The sequence below is a fragment of the Jaculus jaculus genome, chromosome 5 (assembly GCF_020740685.1).
Source record: "Jaculus jaculus isolate mJacJac1 chromosome 5, mJacJac1.mat.Y.cur, whole genome shotgun sequence".
Classification (NCBI taxonomy): Eukaryota; Metazoa; Chordata; class Mammalia; order Rodentia; family Dipodidae; genus Jaculus; species Jaculus jaculus.
In genome coordinates, this window is record NC_059106.1 from 56,982,734 (window position 1) to 57,002,055 (window position 19,322).

Sequence of the window (19,322 nt, forward strand, 5' to 3'; positions counted from 1 at the left end):
TTGAACCCTCAGCATCCCAAATAAATTAATACATCTCAAGCTGGTTCTTACGCTCTTGGCAGTGCACCTCCTGGGAGGGTGCTGTGGCTCCTTGGGCGACACTGCCTTCTGCTGTTCACAAAGAGACATAGCAGCCTTCCTATGAGGCCAAAATCTAGACAAATTTTTAAGACAGTGCTGTTACCGTTTTATGATAAAATCTCTTAGCTTGACTGTTAAATCCCTTCTTTTCTGATTCTGGAGCTGCTGAAGGTTGAAACTTAAAAGGAATGGAAGAATGTGCCGGATATGCGGTAGCAAAACCTAAACAGCAAAAAATAAACCATCAGCACATCATCAACATTGTCTCTAAGCAACCACTAAATCACCCTTAAACCAGACATGGTGGCGCACGCCTTTAATCCCAGCACTCGGGAGGCAGAGGTAGGAGGATCACGAAGAGTTCGAGGCTACCCTGAGATGACATAGTGAATTCCAGGTCAGCCTGGGCTAGAGTGAGGAAAAAAAGTGACCCTAACACAGAGATGGGGGGATAGCTCAGTGAATAAAGTGCTTGCTGAGCACCCAAGCTCAAATACCCAGAACCCACGTAGAAAGCCAGATGCGCAGTGGCACATGCATCTGTAATCCAGATGAATCTATGGCTGTGGGAGGCAGAGTCAAGAGAATCCCAAAGCTCACAGGCCAGCTAGTCTGGCCTTCCTGGTGGCATACAACAAGAAACTCTGTTTCAAACATGGTGAAAGGAAAGAACTAACAACCTGAGGATGTCCTTGCATCTCCACAGGAACACCGGGGCATGTGCATACATACACAAATAAAAAATACAAAAATGTTCCATATAGGGTTGGAAAAATGGCTTAGTGGTTAAGGCACTTGTGGGCAAAGCCAAAGGACCCAGGTTTTATTCCTCAGTGCCCTTGTAAAGCCAGATGTACAAAGTGTTGCATGAGTCTGGAGCTCTTTTGCAGTGGCTAGAGGTCCTGGTGTGCCCATTCTATCTGCCTTTCTCTCTCAAATAAATTAAATTTTATTTTAAGAGATTCCATACAAAACACAGGAAAATAAAGAATGAGCAGACCCAGACACAGGTGCGCGCGCGCGCGCACACACACACACACACACACACACACACACACACACACACACAGATCTCTTACATATTTTAAACAGAGGACTATGATGCTTGCCAGATGTATGGAAACAACATGTCTGCCTTTTACTGTTGAAGAGATAGCCCCCTTCTCCCTTCACCCTTTCTTCTCACAGTCTCTTCCTATCACTACACTTGGGGCAGCAGGGCTCCCCGAAAGTGATCTACCTGACATGCACTAAAGGTGGTCCTGTGGATATAGCCCAAGATGCACCACAGTCCTTAGGAACTAAAGGAGCTCTATACTTCCCATACAGTGACATGTGATTTAAATTCACTAGACCTTTTGGTGGCCTGTTGGCACGTTTGGAATGGTTGCCAAGGTGTTCATTGCTCTGTGGATAGTTGTTCATGTTAGCAGAGTTCTGAGGTAAGTTCCATTTGTTTGGGGGGAACTTCTGCTACATCTTCTAACCACCTGAAACAAGAAGATATGACATTCATAGGGACCATGTCACACTGATTTATCCAATTAAGCACTGTCCTAACTGCAGGTTAGGTTGGCAAATCTGGTGCAGGACAGGTTGAGTCTCATTGTATATATAACTCCCTGGGTTCCAAGTACACAGTGCTGCCTGAAGCAGGAACGCTGTGGAAGTTTATCATTGCGGTTGCATACCACGCTACCAAAGCCTTGATTTTGTTTTCATGATACATTGAGCTGAGAAAATTCACACAGAATACAATCAATCAGTGATAAGTACGTGACTCTACACGTTGGCAAGTGTTTATAGCTGTGATAAGTCCACCACAATGAAGATATTAAAAGTTATCTGTCACCCCAAGTCTCCATGTCCTTTTGCAGTCAGTATGTTCCTAACCTGGCATCTGCCAACTGCTGTGCTGTGTGTCACAACAGCTGCCTTGTTATAATGTCACACAGATGCTGTTACTGGCAGATCATGTGTTGCCAAGACAGTCTTCCTGGATTTTGGCTGGGATTTCATCAAATCTGTAGAACAACTGAGTGAGAACTGGCAGCTTTGTTGAGTCCTATGACCCATCAATATGGTATATTGGGTATATTGCCCCTGTTTATTTGAATATTTTAAAAATATCTCGGTAATATTTTGCACTTACTAGTGTACAGATGTTAGAAAGATTTTCTTAAATATGTCCTAAGGGCAATATATATATATGTATTGGTTTTTCAAGGTAGGGTCTCACTCTAGCCCAGGCTGACCCATAATTCACTATGTAGTCTCAGGGTGGCCTTGAACTCACAGCAATCCTCCTACATCTGTCTCCCAAGTGCTGGGTTTGAAGGCTGGCTGGGAGGTCTCATATTTTTATTTTATAAAAATAAAATTTTAAAACTTGGGGGGCTGGAGAGATGGCTTAACAGTTAAGGTGCTTTCCTTCCAAGCCTAAGAACCCAGGTTTGACTTCCCAGTACCCATGTCAGTCAGATGCACATACGCATGGAGTTCATTTGCGGTGGCTTGAGGCCCTGGAATACCCATTCTCTCTCTCTTTATCTGCCTCTTTCTCTCTCTTAAATAAATTAATTTTTTAAATTTGACATGTCCTTCATGCACAAGTCCTTCACAATACTGGATCAATCAATATTTTGTCATGGATGATAGAGGCGGACTGAAAAAAAGGCTTTGAAGTAGAAGAGGGGCTAGTTGCAAAGAATGGGTTCAGCGGAAGAAGGGTGGAGAAGAGACAAAAGAAGGTAGCCCGAGGGGTTTATGATCAAAATACAATATGTAAATGTATGAAAATTATCAATAAAAAGAATAAAAATTTTTGCTGGGCGTGGTGGTGCACACCTTTAATCCCAGCACTTGGGAGGCAGAGGTAGGAGGATTGTCGTGAGTTCGAGGCCACCCTGAGACTCCATAGTGAATTCCAGGTCAGCGTGGGCCAGAGTGAGACCCTACCTCGAAAAACCAAATCTTATTGTTTTTGTTTTGCAGTGCTGGTATCAAACCCAGGAACTTTCATTATGCTTGGCCATCAAGAACTCTACCCCTGGGCTTTGTTAGCAGTCCCCTGCCCCAAGATTTCCATTTCCAGTGATTCATTGCTGTAATAAAGAAATAAAAGTAGCATGGTGGGGCACGCCTTTAATCCCAGCACTCTGGAGTCAGAGGTAAGAGGATCGCTGTGAGTCTGAGGCCACACTGAGACTACACAGTTAATTCCAGGTCAGCCTGGGCTAAAGCGAGACCCTATCTAAAAAAAAAGAAAGAAAGAAAGAAAGGAAGGAAGGAAGAAAGAAAACTGATTTGTATATATTGATCTTGAATTCTGCAAACTTGCTAACTTCATTTCCTACTTCTAGTAGCTTCTCTGTAGATTAGGACTTTTAATATTTATAATCACGTATGTATATTGACCTTTTATTTAAAGGGTTCAATTTCTTCCTTTTCAATCTGTAATGACCATTACTTCTTGTATGTAACATTGCAGTGATTATGACATCTAGAGCTAGACTGATTATGGTTTTTAAATATTTATTTGAGAGAATGAGCACTTCAGGGCCTCCTGTTGCTGCAAACAAACTGCAGACACATGTGCTACTTTGTGCACTTGGTCTTACATGGGTACTGGGGAATCGAACCCTAGACAATAGACTTTGCAAGCAAGCACCTTTAATGGCCGAGCCAGCTCTCTAGCTCAAGCAGTAGTGATTGTGAGTGCTGAGAGCAGACAGCTTTATATTGTAACTGGTCTGAGTAGGAATGTATTGTCTTCCACATTAAATATGACATTGTTATAAATTTTTGGCTTGTTTTGGGGTTATTTATTTATTTGCAAGGAGAGAGAGAGAATGTGGGCACCAGGACCTCCTGCCACTACAAACAAACTGCAGATGCATGCACCACTTTGTGCATATGGCTGTACATGGGTACTAGGGAGTCAAAGCCAGGGCAACAGGCTTTGCAAACAAGCACCTTAACTACTGAGCAATCTCCCCGGCCCCTTGCTTTTAGTTTCTTATTTTTGCAGTGGGGGGGGGGGGTTGGTGGGTTAGTGTTTGAGGCAGAATCTCTATGTAGCTCAGGTTGGCCTTAAACTTGCAATCCTCTTGTTTCAGCCTCCTGAGTGCTGGGAACACAGCCATGAGCTATCACATTCGACTCTAGTATAGTTTTTTCTTTGTTGTTGTTTGAGAAAGGTTCTCACTCTAGCCCAGGGTGGTCTTGAACTCACTGAACTCCCCTACTTCAACCTGCCAAGTGCAGAGATTAAAGGTGTGTGAGCCACCACACCCAGCCAGATGGTTTTAACATTGGCACTAGTATTCCTGGGGCTGTAATAAAGTACCTGACAAAAGCAACTTAAGGAAGGAAGGGTTTCTTTATTTCAGTTTACAGTTCCAGCTTACAGTTCATCATGGAGGGGAAGGCCTGGCTCAGTGCCTTGAGGCAGCTGGTCACTGCTTCCACAGACAGACAGAGGCGCAGAGCAATGAGCGCGGGTGATCAGCTTGCTTCCTCCTTTGTATTCAGTCTGGGACCCCTGTCCATGGAGTGGTGGGTCTTCACATCTCAGTTAACCTAATCTAGAAACTTCCTCACACACAGGTCCAGAGATTTCTTTCCATGGTGATTCTAAATCCTGTCAAGTTGACACCAAGCTTTTTAAAAATTTGTTTATAAGCAAAGAGAGAGAGAAAAAAATCTATGGGCCTAAACTGATGCAAACGAACTCCAGATGCATGTGCCACTTTGTGAATCTGCTTTACATGGGTACTGGGGAATCAAACCCCAGTCACTGGGCTTTGCAGGTAAGCTCCTTAAGTGCTGAGCCATCTTTCCAGCCCTAGATGTAAGTTTTTCATATAAATTCTTTTTCACTTTTTTTTTTTTTTGGCTTTTTCGCGGTAAGGCTCACTGTAGCTCAAGCTGACCTGGACATCACTCTGTAGTCTCAGGGTGGCCTTGAACTCATGGTGACCCTCCTATCTCTGCCTCCTGAGTACTGGAATTAAAGGCACCTTTTGTTTTATTTGATTTATTTTATTTTATTTTATTATTTTTTTTTTTTTGAGGTAGGGTCTCACTCTAGCCCAGGCTGACCTGGAATTCATTATGTAGTCTCATAGTGGCCTCAAACACACAACCATCCTCCTACCTCTGCCTCCCAAGGGCTAGGATTAAAGGCGTGTGCCACCACATCCCGCTCTTGTTCATTTTAAATTCATTTCCATTTTAACAGTATTCAGTGGTAATCTCTCCATTGTCAACGATCGGTTTAGGGATTCATCTCTGGGCCCATCATCGTGAGGGGATTAACTGAGGAAGGAAGGCCCTCCCCCACAGTGGGTGGCCCTTCCAGGAGCAGCACAGATATAAAGAGGCCGGAGGGAAAAGCGGCAGCCTTCGCTCCTTGCTGGTGAGTTCTCTACCCTGCTGCGGACATCCGTCACTTTGGACCGAAGACCAGAGACTTCCCAGGAGTCCTCCAGTCCTTCCACACCAGATTGGGACCGCTGGGGTACCCAGCCCTGGGAACCGATCAGCTGCTGAGTTCCCAGTCTCTCCAGCCCGCAGCCAGCCATCGTCCGACTGCCCAGTGAGTACCTTGTACACCGCCCTCATCTGTCTCCTTGTTTTACGCAATCAGTGTATCACTTCTGCTCCTTTAGACGACGCAGTAATAGGTATTTTTGGGTTTTCGAGGTAGGTTTTCACTGTAGCTCAGACTGACCTGGAATTCACTCTGCAGTCTCAGGGTGGCCTCGAACTCATGGTGATCCTCCTACCTCTGCCTCCCGAGTGCTGGGGATTAAAGGCATGCCCGGCTATAGGAGTTGAATTTTATCAAGTGTGTTTTTTTTCTTCATCTGTAGAGATGAGCTTGCAATTAATTGTTCGTTGTATTTTTGCGTTTATGAAAATGTTCAAACAGGTTGAGAGAGTTTGGCGGTGAGGTCTTTCAGTTTGCATTCTTGATATGCGCCGGCAGAATTTTCCACCCTCTACTCCTCTTCACCCAGGCATGGGTGTAGGAGGTTGGGATGGCAGAAGTGGCGTCCCGGGCACCCTGGATGGCAACACACCTGGGCTTCCCTCACCGCGGGGAGGGTGCCGGAGGGCGCGTCCTGTTCTGCCTTACCCGTCCCCGCCTGCGTCCTGCTGGAGCAGCCGTTCTCGGGGTCGGGCAGGGGACCAGTTGGGGCCTCCGCCCCCAGGCGGCCACCCCCGGCCCTTCTCCCAGTCCCCCGCGGGGTGGCCGCCGCTGCTCCACTGCTCCCCGTGGCGCTGGCAGCAGCAGCAGCGGACCCACCCGCCGCACCCCACAGGCAAGCGTGGGGGAGAAAGAAGAATGGCTGATAAATTGCAAGATTATTTCAAGCCTTCGATGCTCCAAGACCCTTGGGCGGGTCTCGAACCAGTATCTGCGGAGGATGTGAGCCAGCCACACGGCCGATCGGAAACCTTCACGGACCGAAGGGGAAGGCGCTCTTGTTAACTTCTCTGAAATTCAACCAGAACCCTCTCGTGCCAGGAGCATCTCGGACAAAACTTTCCCTTGTGTAATTAAATTAAATGCAAAGATGATGATTTAGGCTAACTATTAGTAAGGACCTCTTGGTTTTTTTGTTTTGTTGTTGTTGTTTTTACCATAGCACATGTGGATATTCAAGAAGGCAGAATAATTTGAAGCGCTCTCTGGAAGCGCCTTAATGCGTTTAGTTTACAGTTCCCACATTCAACATTCCTCATGTAATGGACATTTGCCTTGTTAATATTTTTACAATGTTTCAAAATAAAATATTTTATCTTTTAAAAAATGTTATGATGGTTTATTTCTGGTTGTCAACGTGACAGGATTTAGGATCACCATGGAAAATAATCTCTGGGTATGTCTGTGAGAGAGCTTCCAGGTTAGGTTAACTGGGGTGGGAAGACCCACCCTCACCGCAGGTGGCACCACTCCCTGGGGAAAGCGAGCTGAGCGCCAGCACCCATTGCTCTAAGCCTCCTGTCTGTAGAAGCAATGTGACCAGAGGCCTCGGGGTCTTGGGTCAGGCCTTGCCCTCCATGATGAAATGTAAACTGAAATAAATAAACCCTTGCTTCCTTAAATTGCTTTTGTGGGATATATTATTACAGCCACAGGAAAATTAACTAATGCAAATAGTAAAACAACCTAGTGTTTCTGGAATAAATACTATTGGCCACAATTTATAAACACACACACACACAAATATATATGGCTGGATTCAACTTGCTAAAATTTTGTTGGGGATTTTTTTTTTTTTTAATCCCTATATGAGTCCCAGAGCTGTCTCCTTCCTCTCACCTGGCCATGTCTGAACTAGGTCTGATTTTGGAACTACCACCTGTTGTGGTAATCTAGGATGCCTCTTGGCTGACGGAATGCCACCTTCCTCCAGCCTCCACACCTCAACACCATTCAAGGCCCTTGCAGGGCACTTTCCCTCTCCTTCCCATAACCCTTCAAATCCCCCTCCCCCTTTCTCTCTTGCTCACCTGCTCCTTGATGTACTCTCTTTCTCCCTCTCTCCCTCCACCCATTACAATCGTCTTGAACTCAAACAGCTTGCCTCCAGGCCTGTATCTTTTTTTGTTTTTTCTTATTTATTTATTTGAGAGCAACAGACACAAAGAGACAGAGAGAGAGAGAGAAAGAATGGGCACACCAGGGCTTCCAGCCACTGCAAACGAATTCCAGATGCATGTGCTCCCTTATGCATCTGGCTAACATGGGTCCTGGGGAATCAAGCCTCGAACCAGGGCCCTTAGGCTTCACAGGCAAGCGCTTAACCGCTAAGCCATCCCTCCAGCCCCGGGCCTGTATCTTGAACCCCAAACCTGGCACCATCCATCCGTCACTTCCTTCTTTCTGTTTTTGTAAGGTCATTCCTTTCCGCATCCAGGACGTGAGTTGCAAAGTGTGTGTTCCCCTTTGTTTCCAGGCAGAATCTATATAGCACTGGCATTTCTTCCCAAGAGTTTCCTTGAGTTGGCATTACTCCTCCTTTCAGTTACAAATGAAGTTATGGAGGACTGGAGTTTCTTTAAGGGAAGGTTTTCAGCAGCAAAGTCCTTTTGGCAAACACACACAGTGTTCTCCGTATTCCTTGTTTCTTCTTGAGTCAGCTTTGGTAATAAGTATATTGCAAAGATATGCATTTTTGCTCTTGACTAGAATTTTGCCTATGATTGATCTTTTCAAAAGGAAACAGCGTTTTTCCTTCTCCCTATGGTTTTCTCTTCCTTTTTCTAGTTTGTAAAATTATTTTTATGTATTTATTTGAGAAAGAGACAGAGAGACAGGCAGGCAGGTAGAGAGAGAGGAAATGGCTCACCAGGGCCTCTAGCTGCTGCAAACAAATTCCAGACACATGCGCCATCTTATGCATCTGGCTTACATGGGTACTGAGGAACCTAACCTGCGTCCTTAGGCTTTTCAGGCAAATCCCTTAACCACTAAGCCATCTGTCTAGCCCACTTTTTCTAGTTTTTTAGGTGAAAGTTTGGACCACTAAAATTAGATTTTATTTCTTGATACTAATAAAAATATTCAATATCTGAAATATTCCTATAAGCACCTTTTAATGGTATCTTATACATGTGACATGTTGTGTTTTAATTTTTCTCCTAGTTTAAAATATCTTCCATTTCCCATTAAAATAATTCTTTTGGAAATTAGAAAGTCTGCTATGACTAATTTCCAAACAGAAAATTTCCAGGTATCTTCCTGCTATGATTTCAAGTTTCCCTTGTGTTGTTGGATAATGTATTTCTTACAAATGTCAAACTACTTAACAGTGGTGTGCAGAATGTTTGTTTTGTTTGAGGCAGGGTCTCACTCTAGCTCAGGAGGACCTGGAATTCACTCTATAGTCTCAGGTTGGCCTCGAACTCACAGTGGTCCCCTTACCTCTGCCTCCTGAGTGCTGGTACTACCATATCTGCCCCAAATATTTTTTTTTTTGTGTGTGTGTGTGTGTGTGTGTGTGTGTGTGTGGTGTGTACAGTATATGTGTACATGTGTGCATGGGCCATGTATGTGCAGAAGCTAGAGGAGAATGCTGCGTGCACCCCACATTATTCATCTCATGTTACCTTGAGTCACTGTTTTCGTGAGTCCCACAAGGCTGGGATTAGCGATGTGTGTAGCCACACTCAGTTATTTATGTGGGTGCATCAGAATCAAACTCAATTTCAGGCCCTCACACTTGAATGGCAGCTGCTCCTACACACTGAGCCATCTCCCCAGACGCTTCAAGTATTTTATATCCTCATTGCTTACTCAGTATATCAATACTGAAAGAGATGTGCTCAGAGTCTCCTGATATGTTACTGTGAATTTATTCCTCTTTTTGCTTTTGTCAGTGCTTGGTACATGTATGTTGTGGAACTGTTAATAAGTCTATGCATATACGATTTTTATATATTTTTGATGAATTGATTCTTTTATTATTATGAAATGTCCCTTTTTCCTTCCTAGTGTCTCTTGTTCTATCCAATTTTTTATATTAATATTTAATATTTTTATATTAATATTTTTGGGTGTGTGTGTGGTTTTTCCATATAGGGCCTCACTCTAGCCCAGGCTGACATGGAACTCAATCTGTAGTCTCAGTCTGGCCTCAAACTCACAGCAATCATCCTCCTCTCTCTCTCTCTCTTTTTCTTTTTGTCAGATGAATAAATAAGTAAAAAATTTTTTTAAAAAAAAACAGGCACATTTGGGGATAGTTGGCTCATGTCAATAGTCCTAGCACTCAGGAGACTGAGGGTGGAGGACAGCCTTGACTTCAAAACCTCTCTGGGCTACAGAGTTCCACGTCAATCTGGATTAGAGTAAGACCCTGTGAAATAGCTAACACAACCAGCAATAACAAAAACCCAGGCATAATTTTTGTGTGTGGAATTTAATGGAATTTTGTGAATTGTTTTTACCACAGGTGATTTTAAATATTTTTTTTTATTTATTTGAAAGAGAGAAAAAGGGAGAGAAAAAAGAAAGAAAGAGAATGGGAGTGCCATGGCCTCTAGTTGCTGCAAAAGAACTCCAGACACATGCTGCACCTTGTGCATCTGTCTTACATGGGTCCTGGGTGTCAAATCTGGGTCTTTTAGCTTTGCAGGCAAGTGCCTTAACCATCTCTCCAGTCCAGGTTGTTGTTTTTTTTAAATGAATTCAATCATAATTTTATCAAATGAACATTTCATATTTTTCAAAGCACATAGGTAAATAACTCAGGTGTTTTCATAACGGGGAAAACTGTCAAGAGGCCTGTAAGGAATCATAGCAATTAGCTAGTTACCCCTAGATTCCAACCTCATCCTTTCATTTTATAGGCCAGTAAATGGAGGACCAGAATAAACAAGATTCTTGCTGGGAGGCCCAGTGAGCTGGTGGGGAATAGGGGAAGACAGGGTTAGAGAAGCCTCCTACTTTTCAAGTGGGGACAGCAAGGCACACCGTCAGGACACCACCCAGGGATTCCACACGCACCCGAGTCTGGAGATCTCAGTGGTGTTCCATGGGCGCGGCGCTGGTCCTCCGCACGACCCCACGGACCCAGGCTGCGCTGGCTCTTACCTAGTCTATCTGGCCAGCCTCCCAGTCGCTATGGCAACCACAGGCCTAACATTCCGAGTCACAGGAGGCCTGCCAGCTGACTCTAGCCAATGGTGTCTTCTTTTTCTTTATCGTGTAAAGTTGTTGGCCAATCGTTAGAGCCGTTTCAAAATCTGCAGGGAAGCTGCCAGAATTTGGGGGTTGGGGTTACTAACGCCAGAACCTGTACGGGGAGGGGGAGGGGGATGACTAACAGGGTTTTATGTAGGTGACTTGTTAAAATTCTCAGGGTAGGCTAAAAGCCTTAAAGTTTTGTTTTAAAAAATCCTACTTCAAAGAATAAATAAATCCAGGAGAATTATCATCCATCCAAAGTGTTTGAGAGAGAGCGAAACAAAATAAACCCATGAAGGTAACTGTACAAGGGCAGCCATGCAGTCCTCCAACAGCCCCACCTCTTACCCATTTCACAGTGGCTCCTTCTAAATGTAGCATGACATCCAACCTCTTATTATAAACTGACCCAGGCATGTTCCTCAGAGACATCGCAGCTCCTACCACACAAACCTTGGGGTGTGTGTGTGGGGGGAAATCTCACGCCAGCCCAGCTGGCCTTCGGGCAGCTCCTATGACAGCCACGTCCTTCTCATGTGCCTAATGCTCCTTCTGGGCTCTCCCTGTCCTGGATCTGAGCCCATCACCGGCTCTTTCCAGAGGTCTGTCCTAGATGTCATGAGTTCATCTATAATACGAGAGATCTCATCGAGAACCTCGGAGGTTGCTGTGTGCAAAAATCAGTTTCTTGTCACCTTCAAAGCCCTCTGGGGAGAAAGCAGTCAGGGGCTGAGCTGCAGGCGTGATGAAATGGGGGGCCGGCCGGGGGAGGACCAGGGCTAACAGGTGGGACTAGAGGGCTGGAGATGGATGGACTGGAAGGAGGGCTGGCTCCCGGGACTCTGGGAGGCGCTGGGCCTTGAAGGACGCGTAGGATCTCAATACCTGGTGGGAACCGCAGGACCACAGACAAGCCCTGGAGGTGGCTGTGAGCACATCTGTTGGGAGGAGCCCTGGCAGGCTACTAAAGTCGAGTCCACCTGTGGCGCAGATGTACGTGAGCAATCCTCTGGGGACGAAGGTGGCTCCAACGTTCTTCCTGCGGCCGCTAGAGGGGACCCTCCAGGTGAGCGCCAGGAGCTGCCCACCGCTCTCTCCCCTACGCTTCAAGCAAGCTTAGCAGCGCAGCCAACAGCCGAAGGATGTCCCGCCCATCCTCCCCCCTCCAGCCACTCGCCAGCGCGAAATCCCCACCAGTTTGTGACGGACAGGCTTTCTGACAAATCAGGTCGGAGACCTTTGAAAGCAAAACACTGCAGCACCCTGGCAGGTCTGAGTTGGGAAGGATCTTCGAGGCTCTTCCTCCCGTTTGCACGGACCGTCGAAGTCCTTTCTCAGGAACCTCTGCCGGGTGGACCTTAGACAGAACGCCGCCGGTGAGTCGTGGTTGAGAGTGGGAGAAAGGGGATTTGAATTCAACCTTAGTGTGTTAGGAAAAGCGATGCATTTGTAATCATCGAACGTGCCCCGGTGTAAATAACCTCCCTCCCTCGCTGCCGACAGCCTTGTCAGCTTGTGCCCTGTTACCTACGATTATTATTATTTTTTCTGTCCATTTTGTGCATCAGGGTGAGAGGGGGGTGGGCATGAGTTTGCCCTAATGAAGGTGAGTCTGGGCGTTACCAAATCGGGAGGTGAAAGACGGTAATGGGACATGACTCCTGCATGCCAGTTCCTCTGGTATCCCGAGTCGCAGGTGGATGAAGGAAGGCATGGGTAGTCCTGGAACAGAGATGCTGTCTTCCCGAGGTATCAGATGGCCAGCTCAGTGGAAGAGGACCCGAGAGTATCACCCTTTAGTGATTCAAAGCCCCCAGAAAGGGAAAGCCTGGTTTATGACCCAGCACTCAACAATCAGGTGGTGAGAACATGTGTACCCCACGTTTTCAGCTAGGTTTAAATTCTAAACAGAACCTAGTCTCGGTGGCTGTGAACTACATTTGCCCCCTGGAAAAACTTGCTCTGTGCGGAATTGGTGGAGTCATTCATTGAGATGAGGCTGGGGGATGGGAGTAGAAGCAGGTGCCTTCTGAATTCTCTTCCCTTTCTTCAGTCAGCGACCATGAGCTGTTAACTGTCACCTCGGGGGTTGGCTGCTTGCCTCTTGGACATATGTTAATCCTGCCAAAGTGCTTTGGAACCAATAAGACAATCACCAAGCAAAAGTGTGTGCCTTATAAGGAGTAAGCCAGTAGAGCTCCAGAGAGGCTTTCCACCCAGGAACTTCCAGCCTGACTTTTTATACGCCTGGAAGGTCTGGGGGTTCCTGAGGCCAGAAGGGAAGCTGTTGTTTAAAGGACAATGAAACCACCACAGACAAAAGCCCAACTAGAAAACCAGCTGGCCTGAGGAGGTGAGGAGGCCTGGCCTCTCAGCTGCCCTCCCCAGCCCGTCGCCTAAGCCTGTTTGCTTTCCTCTAACATCCTGTGGGTGGGGCTGGCTATATCTGTTTGCTGTCACCCTAGCCTGAGTAAGACATTCTTGACTGTGAAGTGGCCACATTGCAGCTGGGGCTTAGCAGGCTTAGGTGACTTTCTTGTTTATCTTGCCAGGCTTTGGGCTAGGTCAATGGAACAGGGGAGTCAGCAGACACCTTCTTGGAGTTTATGGTCCAGGTTGGATGCCGCACTGGGTCTCTTCAAGGTAGAAGACGCCCTAGGCCACCATCATTATATTTAAAATTCCAAGACCAGTATGCAGACATTTAGCTTAGTGGTGCTTTTCACAGGCACATGCAATCAAGTGAAGAATAATTATGCCTTCCCAATTACTTGGCAACCCAGTGCTCTTCAGGTTTTGCAGGTAGAGAAGTTATGGAATGTGAGTTAAAGAGTTACCTGTTGAGGGCTAGAGAGATGGCTTAGTGGCTAAGGTGTTTGCCTGCCAAGCCTAAGGATCTAGGTTCAACTCCCCAGAACCCACGTAAGCCAGATGCACATGGTGGCACATGCATCTGGAGTTCGTTTGCAGTGGCTAGAGGCCCTGGCACACCCAGATTCCCTCTCTGTCTCCTCAGAGACAGACATCCATGAGCAGTAGGGGACATATTTTGACTTTCTTCTCTATTTGGGAGAAGAGTTTGAGGAACACTGGAAATACCAGTGTAATGATGTTACCAGGTAATTGTCATTGGTGGTTTTACTTGAAGCCACATCACTGCCACACTTTACAGAGAGACAGGAGTCACTCAGAGGCAGCATGATCCGGGTGCTTGGGTCCCCTGCCTCCAGCACAGTGTGTGCCAGGGTTTTCTTCTCATTCTTTCTTCCCAAGATTTGGGTGTTTTATAATTTTTTTTATCTGTTTGCAAGCAGAGAGAATGGGCATGCAAGGGCCTGTAGCCACTGCAAACAAACTCCAGATGCATGTGCCCTTTGTGCATCTGGCTTACGTGGGTCCTGGAGAATCGAACCTGGTTCTTTTGGCTTCGCAGGCGAATGCCCTAACTGCTAAGCCATCTCTCCAGCCCCAGGTGTTTTGTTTCTGTTGCTGCTGCTGTTGTTGGATTCGGTTGATTTGGTTTGAGTCAGAGGCCCACTGTATAACCCAAGCTGTCCTCCAACTTGTGATCCTCTTGCCACAGCCTCCTGAGAGTTGCTATTACAGGCATGTGCCACCATGCCTGAGGACAATTTCCATTTGTTGGTCACGGGTTTTGTTTATTTATTTATGGAGACCTGGAAAAGTTGATGTGATGATATTCTATTTCTTGTCCTCAAGCTTATAGAGAGAAGAAAGGTTTAAATTAGGATATGAGAAGAGGAAAGAAGGGGAGTAGGATAGGAAAGTGGGTGTCTAAGGATCAGGAAGAAAGCTTTTGAGCAAGATCTCTTTATGAAAGAGCCAGAGGCCTGACATAACATCTTAAATGGGGGCTGGAAAAATGCTCCGAAGCTAAAGAAACCTTGCAACCAGGCATGGTGGTGTACACCTTTAATCCCAGTACTTGGGAGGCAGAGGTAGGAGGATCACTGGGAGTTCAAAACTACCCTGAGACTACACAGTGAATTCCAGGTCAGCCTGGACTAGATGAGACCCTACCTCAAAAAACCAAAACCAAAAAAAAAAAACCCCAAAATGCTTGCAAAGCCTGCTGGCCTGGGTTCAATTCTTTAGGACCGATATAAAGCTGGACTCAAAAGTGGCACAAGCCGGCCATGGTGGTGCACATCTTTAATTCCAGCACTGGGGAGGCAGAGGTAGGAGGATCGCCACGAGTTCAAGGCCACCCTGAGACTACATAGTGAATTCCAAGTCAGCCTGGGCTAGAGTGAGACCCTATCTCATAAAACAAAACAAAACAAAAAGAAGTGGCACATGTGTCAAATGTTCATTTACATGCCACACACGCACACATACACATGTAAAAAAATATTTTTTAATAAATGCAATTTTAAATGGTCTTTCCGGTGGTCAGCTGTGTTTTGTCTGAATAGCTCAGGTAACAAAGCTGAGTTCAGCGTTGCATTGTTCATAAATTTTTAATGTGCTTCTCTACCACCCTAGAGCTTGAGCCAGAGTCAGGAGGCACACGCTTGCCCGGTTGGGAGAGAAGCAGGAGTTGCCTCTTCTCTCGGGGAAGCTGAGGAGACCACCCCAAACCAGCCAAGAGCTTCAAGGACCCCTCTGGCTGAGGAAGAGATGGCTTCGGGAAGGAGGTGAACGCAAGGAAAGATGGCTTCCGACTCGGGCCCCACCTCGCGGCAGCTGCAGCTCAGGTCGGGCAGGATGTGCCACTAGAGCGCCATGGACGCGGCGCACGGTGCCCGCCTGCAGCTGCGGCAGCTCCTGCCCACCGGCAGCACCGCCTCCGTGAGTGTGAGCGGCGCCGAGGGCTCCTTCTCCTACAAGGCAAGCGCTTTGTGTCAGTGTAGGAAGCTCCTGTTTTTCTAGCAAGAGGGAAATAGGGCTGGAGAGGATGGCTTCGTGGTTAAGGGGCTTGCTGGCAAAGCCAAGGGACGGTTCCGCAGTACCCACATAAGGCTGGGTGCGCAAGGTGGAGCGCAGGGCAGCTCCCGCGAGGCAAAGGAAGAGGCGGCTCCGTTACCACCTTTGTGGGGCTCCTGTGCTTCCAGCTGCCCTACTCAAAATAGGGTCGGCTGTCCAGTCACAAATCCTTTCTGAACCAGCCTTACTACACACAGAGTAGCCTCCAAGTGCTGAGCGCTAGGCTAAGGAAATACACATATGTGACCAGAACCCCAAGTCAGAGATAGAACAGTGCGCTACCAAAACTTTTCTCATGGCCTCTTCCCTGCCATTTTCCTCCCCCAGGGTGTGATTGCCATAGGAGTGGCAGGACAGGACAGACTGACATGTTAGGATTGGCCAATTTGTCAGGTTTGTTTGTTTATTTGTTTTTGCTTTGTTTTATGGAGACTTGGTCTTACTTTGGGACCAGGCTGGCCAGTATTGGCCAATTTGAGTCATTTGAATAGGGACTCTCCGTAGTTGCCTGGTACCTGACCTTGGAGTGAGTCAAGGCCAAGGAATGGTTGACATGAGAGTTTCAAGGCATAGGCTCCACTTGAGTGGTTAGCATATGGGCAGGTGGTCTCTTTTACTGTTTCTGAGAGTTTTCCAGGCCTGGAGAGGCTCAGTATCCCCCCATCACTGAAGCCACACATGCCAGAATATCAAGGGTGCAGAAAATAGTCGGGTGTGGTAGCGCATGCCTTTAATCCCAGCACTTGGGAGGCAGAGGTAGGAGGATAGCAGTGAGTTCAAGGCCACCTTGAGACTATATAGTGAATGCCAGGTCAGCCTGGGCTAGAGTGAGACCCAACCTCGAAAACCAAAAGAATAGAAAGGAAGGGAGGAGGGTACTTAATAGGTTGATATTGTATATATGTAAGTACAATGATTGTGATGGGGAGGTAATATGATGGAGAATGGAATTTCAAAGGCAAAAGTGGGGGGGGGAATTAACATGGGATTTTTTTATAATCATGGAAAATACTAATAAAAATTTTTTTAAAACCCAAATAATAATAATAATAATGTAGAAAATAAGAAATGGGACTGGAGAGATTGCTTGGTGGTTAGGGTGCTTGCCTGCAAAGCCAAAGGACCCAGGTTCCCCAGGACCCATGTAAGCTAAATGGTGGTGCACGTGTCTGGAGTTCATTTGCAGTGGCTAGAGGCCCTGGCATGCCCATTCTCTCTTTCTGTCTCTCTTTTTCTCTCAACTAAATAAATAAAAATTAAAAATATATTTTTGAAAAAGAAAATAAAATGTAACTATTAATACAATCCCTCTGACTGGAAGCCAGAAGGACAGATACATAATTTCAAAAAACACAGAATATTTTTCTTCCTTGACGGGACTTCTAGTAAGTTTCCATTTTAATTGATTCAGTTCAGCTTCCTGTGCTGCAGTGTTTTCATGCAGAGCGGGGATAGATAAGGCATGGTGACTCAACCCAGAATTGAGGCCTGGGAACAGATGGTTACAAGCCCACTGAAGTACTGTATCTGCTGAGGTTAAGTCAATTTTGGCTTGCAGTCTCGAGGGGAAGCTTCATGGTGGCAGGTGAAAGCATGGCACGAGCAGAGGCTGGACGACACCTCTGCCACAGCAGGGGGAACACAGCAGCAGGAGAGTGAGCCCAGCCCTGGCCAGGGGGGCCTGGGCTCTAACACCCCTAAGCCCACCTCCAGGAATACACCTCCTCCAGCAAAGCTGCATCTCCCAAACTGCCACCAGCTGGGACCAAGCATTGAAAACTCTAATGTATGGAGGACATCTGATTCAAACCACTACAACTCTATTTTCTGTCAGTTACACATGTAAAGAATCAGTTCTTGAATTACAAAATATCAGAGGGTGCTGAGAATTGCTGTTAGAAAGAATAATAGAGAAGAAGCAAGCAACCAGACACAGTGACTCACACCTGTGGTCTCAGCCCTTGGGCGTCAGAGGCAGGAGTTCTAGGCCAGCCTCAGCTACATCGAGAGTTTGAGGCCACCTTGGGATACATGAAACCCCATCTTAATTAATAAACAAAGAGGAGCCATGGTAGCAGCTAAAATCATTTTAGTGTTCCTTGTATCATGCGACGCTTCAGCCTTGTCCCTCTTTGATAGAATAGAATCCTAGGAAAGTTTAAAATCCATGTTGACTTTCAGATCTGGAGGCTGAGGCTCAGAAAGCGAAGGTAATTCCCCTGAAGTCACACCGCTAGTAGGTGGCAGAGGTGGGCGTCCCAACCAGAGTCCACTCTGGGAAGAAGCAGAGAGAGGTGCCTTCAAGTTTGCCACATCCTCTTGATGTGTCTGTGGTTGGAGCCATGACCAAAAGCAGCCCAGTCTGAAATCCTGTTGCCTCCTCCCTCCCTTCAGGGTCACGTCCATGTGGAGACTAAGCTATGGGTAGAATGACTGTGAGTCCTGACTCCTACCTCGTGTCCCAGTATGTGAGTGAGGTGCCTTTTCAGTCTCTGTGTGTCCCCATTTGCATGATGTAAAGTTGCCCTGTGTATAAGTTCCCTACAAAATACAGGAGGGCAAAATGGTATGGGGAGAGCTGGGCTCAGCCCAGCCAACACTGTAGTTTTGAGAATGAGCTCTGCGCAGGAAAACTGAGAGACTGGTCAGAACCAGATCAGGTATGGCCTCAGAGCAGTCAGTCCCTTTGATGTCTTTTATTTTGTTCTTATTTAGAGCTAGAGAGATAGAGATAATTGGCATGCCAGGGCCCAAGCCACTGCAATTGAACTCCACACACTTACGCCATCTAGTGGGTATGTGCTACCTTGCAATTGCCTCACCTTTTGTGTGTTTGGCTTAAGTGGGATCTGGAGAGTGATCGAACATGGGTCCTTAGGCTTAACAGGCAAGTGCCTTAACCACTAAGCCATATCTCCAGCCCCCTTTGATGTCTTTTCTTTTTGGTTTTTTTGTTTGTTTGGTTGGTTGGTTTTTGTTTTTCGAGGTAGGGTCTCATTTTAGCCCAGGCTGACCTGGAATTTACTGTGTAGTCTCAGGGTGGCCTCAAACTCATAGTGATCCTTCTATCTTTGCTTCCCAAGTGCTGGCATTGAAGGCATATGCCACCATGCCTGGCTTCTGATATCTTTTCTTTCTTTCTTTTTTTTTGGTTTTATGAGGTAGGGTCTCACTTTAGCTCAGGCTGACCTGGAATTCTCTATGTAGTCTCAGGGTGGCCTCGAACTCACGGTGATCCCCCTACCTTTGCCTCCCGAGTGCTGGGATTAAAGGCGTGCGCCCCCACACCCGGCTTGATATCTTTTTCTTAAGAGATAAGTCAGAATTCCAAGGTTGTACCCTGTGTCTGGGCTAGCCATGCTCACATCCTGGGCTAGCCATCCTCACAGTGCTTTGAATAACCCCCGTTGGGACCAAAGGTGCCTCTTCAGTGATTAAGGAGGTGGCCACGGGTCCAGGGAGGAAGCCATTGGTCTTGATCTCAAAACTGGAGCCCCAGCCGGGCGTGGCGGCACACGCCTTTAATCCCAACACTCGGGCGGCAGAGGTAGGAGGATTGCTGTGAATTCTACCTCGGAAAACCATAAATAAA

At 46.6% G+C, this 19,322-nt stretch overlaps 3 protein-coding genes across 8 annotated transcripts in view; 2 read left to right on the forward strand and 1 right to left on the reverse strand.

Annotated features, from left to right (window-relative positions):
* Positions 1 to 11,877, reverse strand: part of Stpg1 (sperm tail PG-rich repeat containing 1) — a 53,376-nt gene extending 41,499 nt beyond the window's left edge. Inside the window, exons 1-4 of one of the 4 annotated variants that reach the window (XM_045150209.1) lie at positions 11,669 to 11,877; positions 10,691 to 10,853; positions 1,437 to 1,571; positions 185 to 303 (exon numbers count right to left, since the gene is read on the reverse strand). In XM_045150209.1, coding sequence (XP_045006144.1) covers positions 185 to 303; positions 1,437 to 1,506 — 189 coding nt within the window. In that variant the 5' untranslated portion in view covers positions 1,507 to 1,571; positions 10,691 to 10,853; positions 11,669 to 11,877. Of the gene's footprint in view, positions 1 to 184; positions 304 to 1,436; positions 1,572 to 10,603; positions 10,854 to 11,131; positions 11,149 to 11,668 lie in introns of those variants that run through there. The other 3 variants (XM_045150208.1, XM_045150211.1, XM_045150210.1) reach the window with 3 other exon arrangements.
* LOC123460658 (M-phase-specific PLK1-interacting protein-like) lies at positions 6,107 to 6,580 on the forward strand. Its single transcript, XM_045149093.1, has one exon. The coding sequence runs from the start codon at positions 6,107 to 6,109 to the stop codon at positions 6,578 to 6,580; it is 474 nt and encodes a 157-aa protein (XP_045005028.1).
* Positions 11,878 to 12,042: 165 nt separating the features above from the next.
* Nipal3 (NIPA like domain containing 3) overlaps positions 12,043 to 19,322 on the forward strand; it is a 50,040-nt gene continuing 42,760 nt past the window's right edge. For 2 of the 3 annotated variants that reach the window (XM_004657318.2, XM_045149428.1), the window contains exons 1-2: positions 12,043 to 12,159; positions 15,290 to 15,634. In XM_004657318.2, coding sequence (XP_004657375.2) covers positions 15,530 to 15,634 — 105 coding nt within the window. In that variant the 5' untranslated portion in view covers positions 12,043 to 12,159; positions 15,290 to 15,529. Of the gene's footprint in view, positions 12,160 to 15,289; positions 15,635 to 16,104; positions 16,124 to 19,322 lie in introns of those variants that run through there. The other variant, XM_045149430.1, reaches the window with a different exon arrangement.

What these genes read in the sequence shown, in the direction of transcription:
- LOC123460658 (XM_045149093.1), top strand. Translation starts at nt 6,107, where the DNA reads ATGGGTGTAGGAGGTTGGGATGGCAGAAGTGGCGTCCCGGGCACCCTG.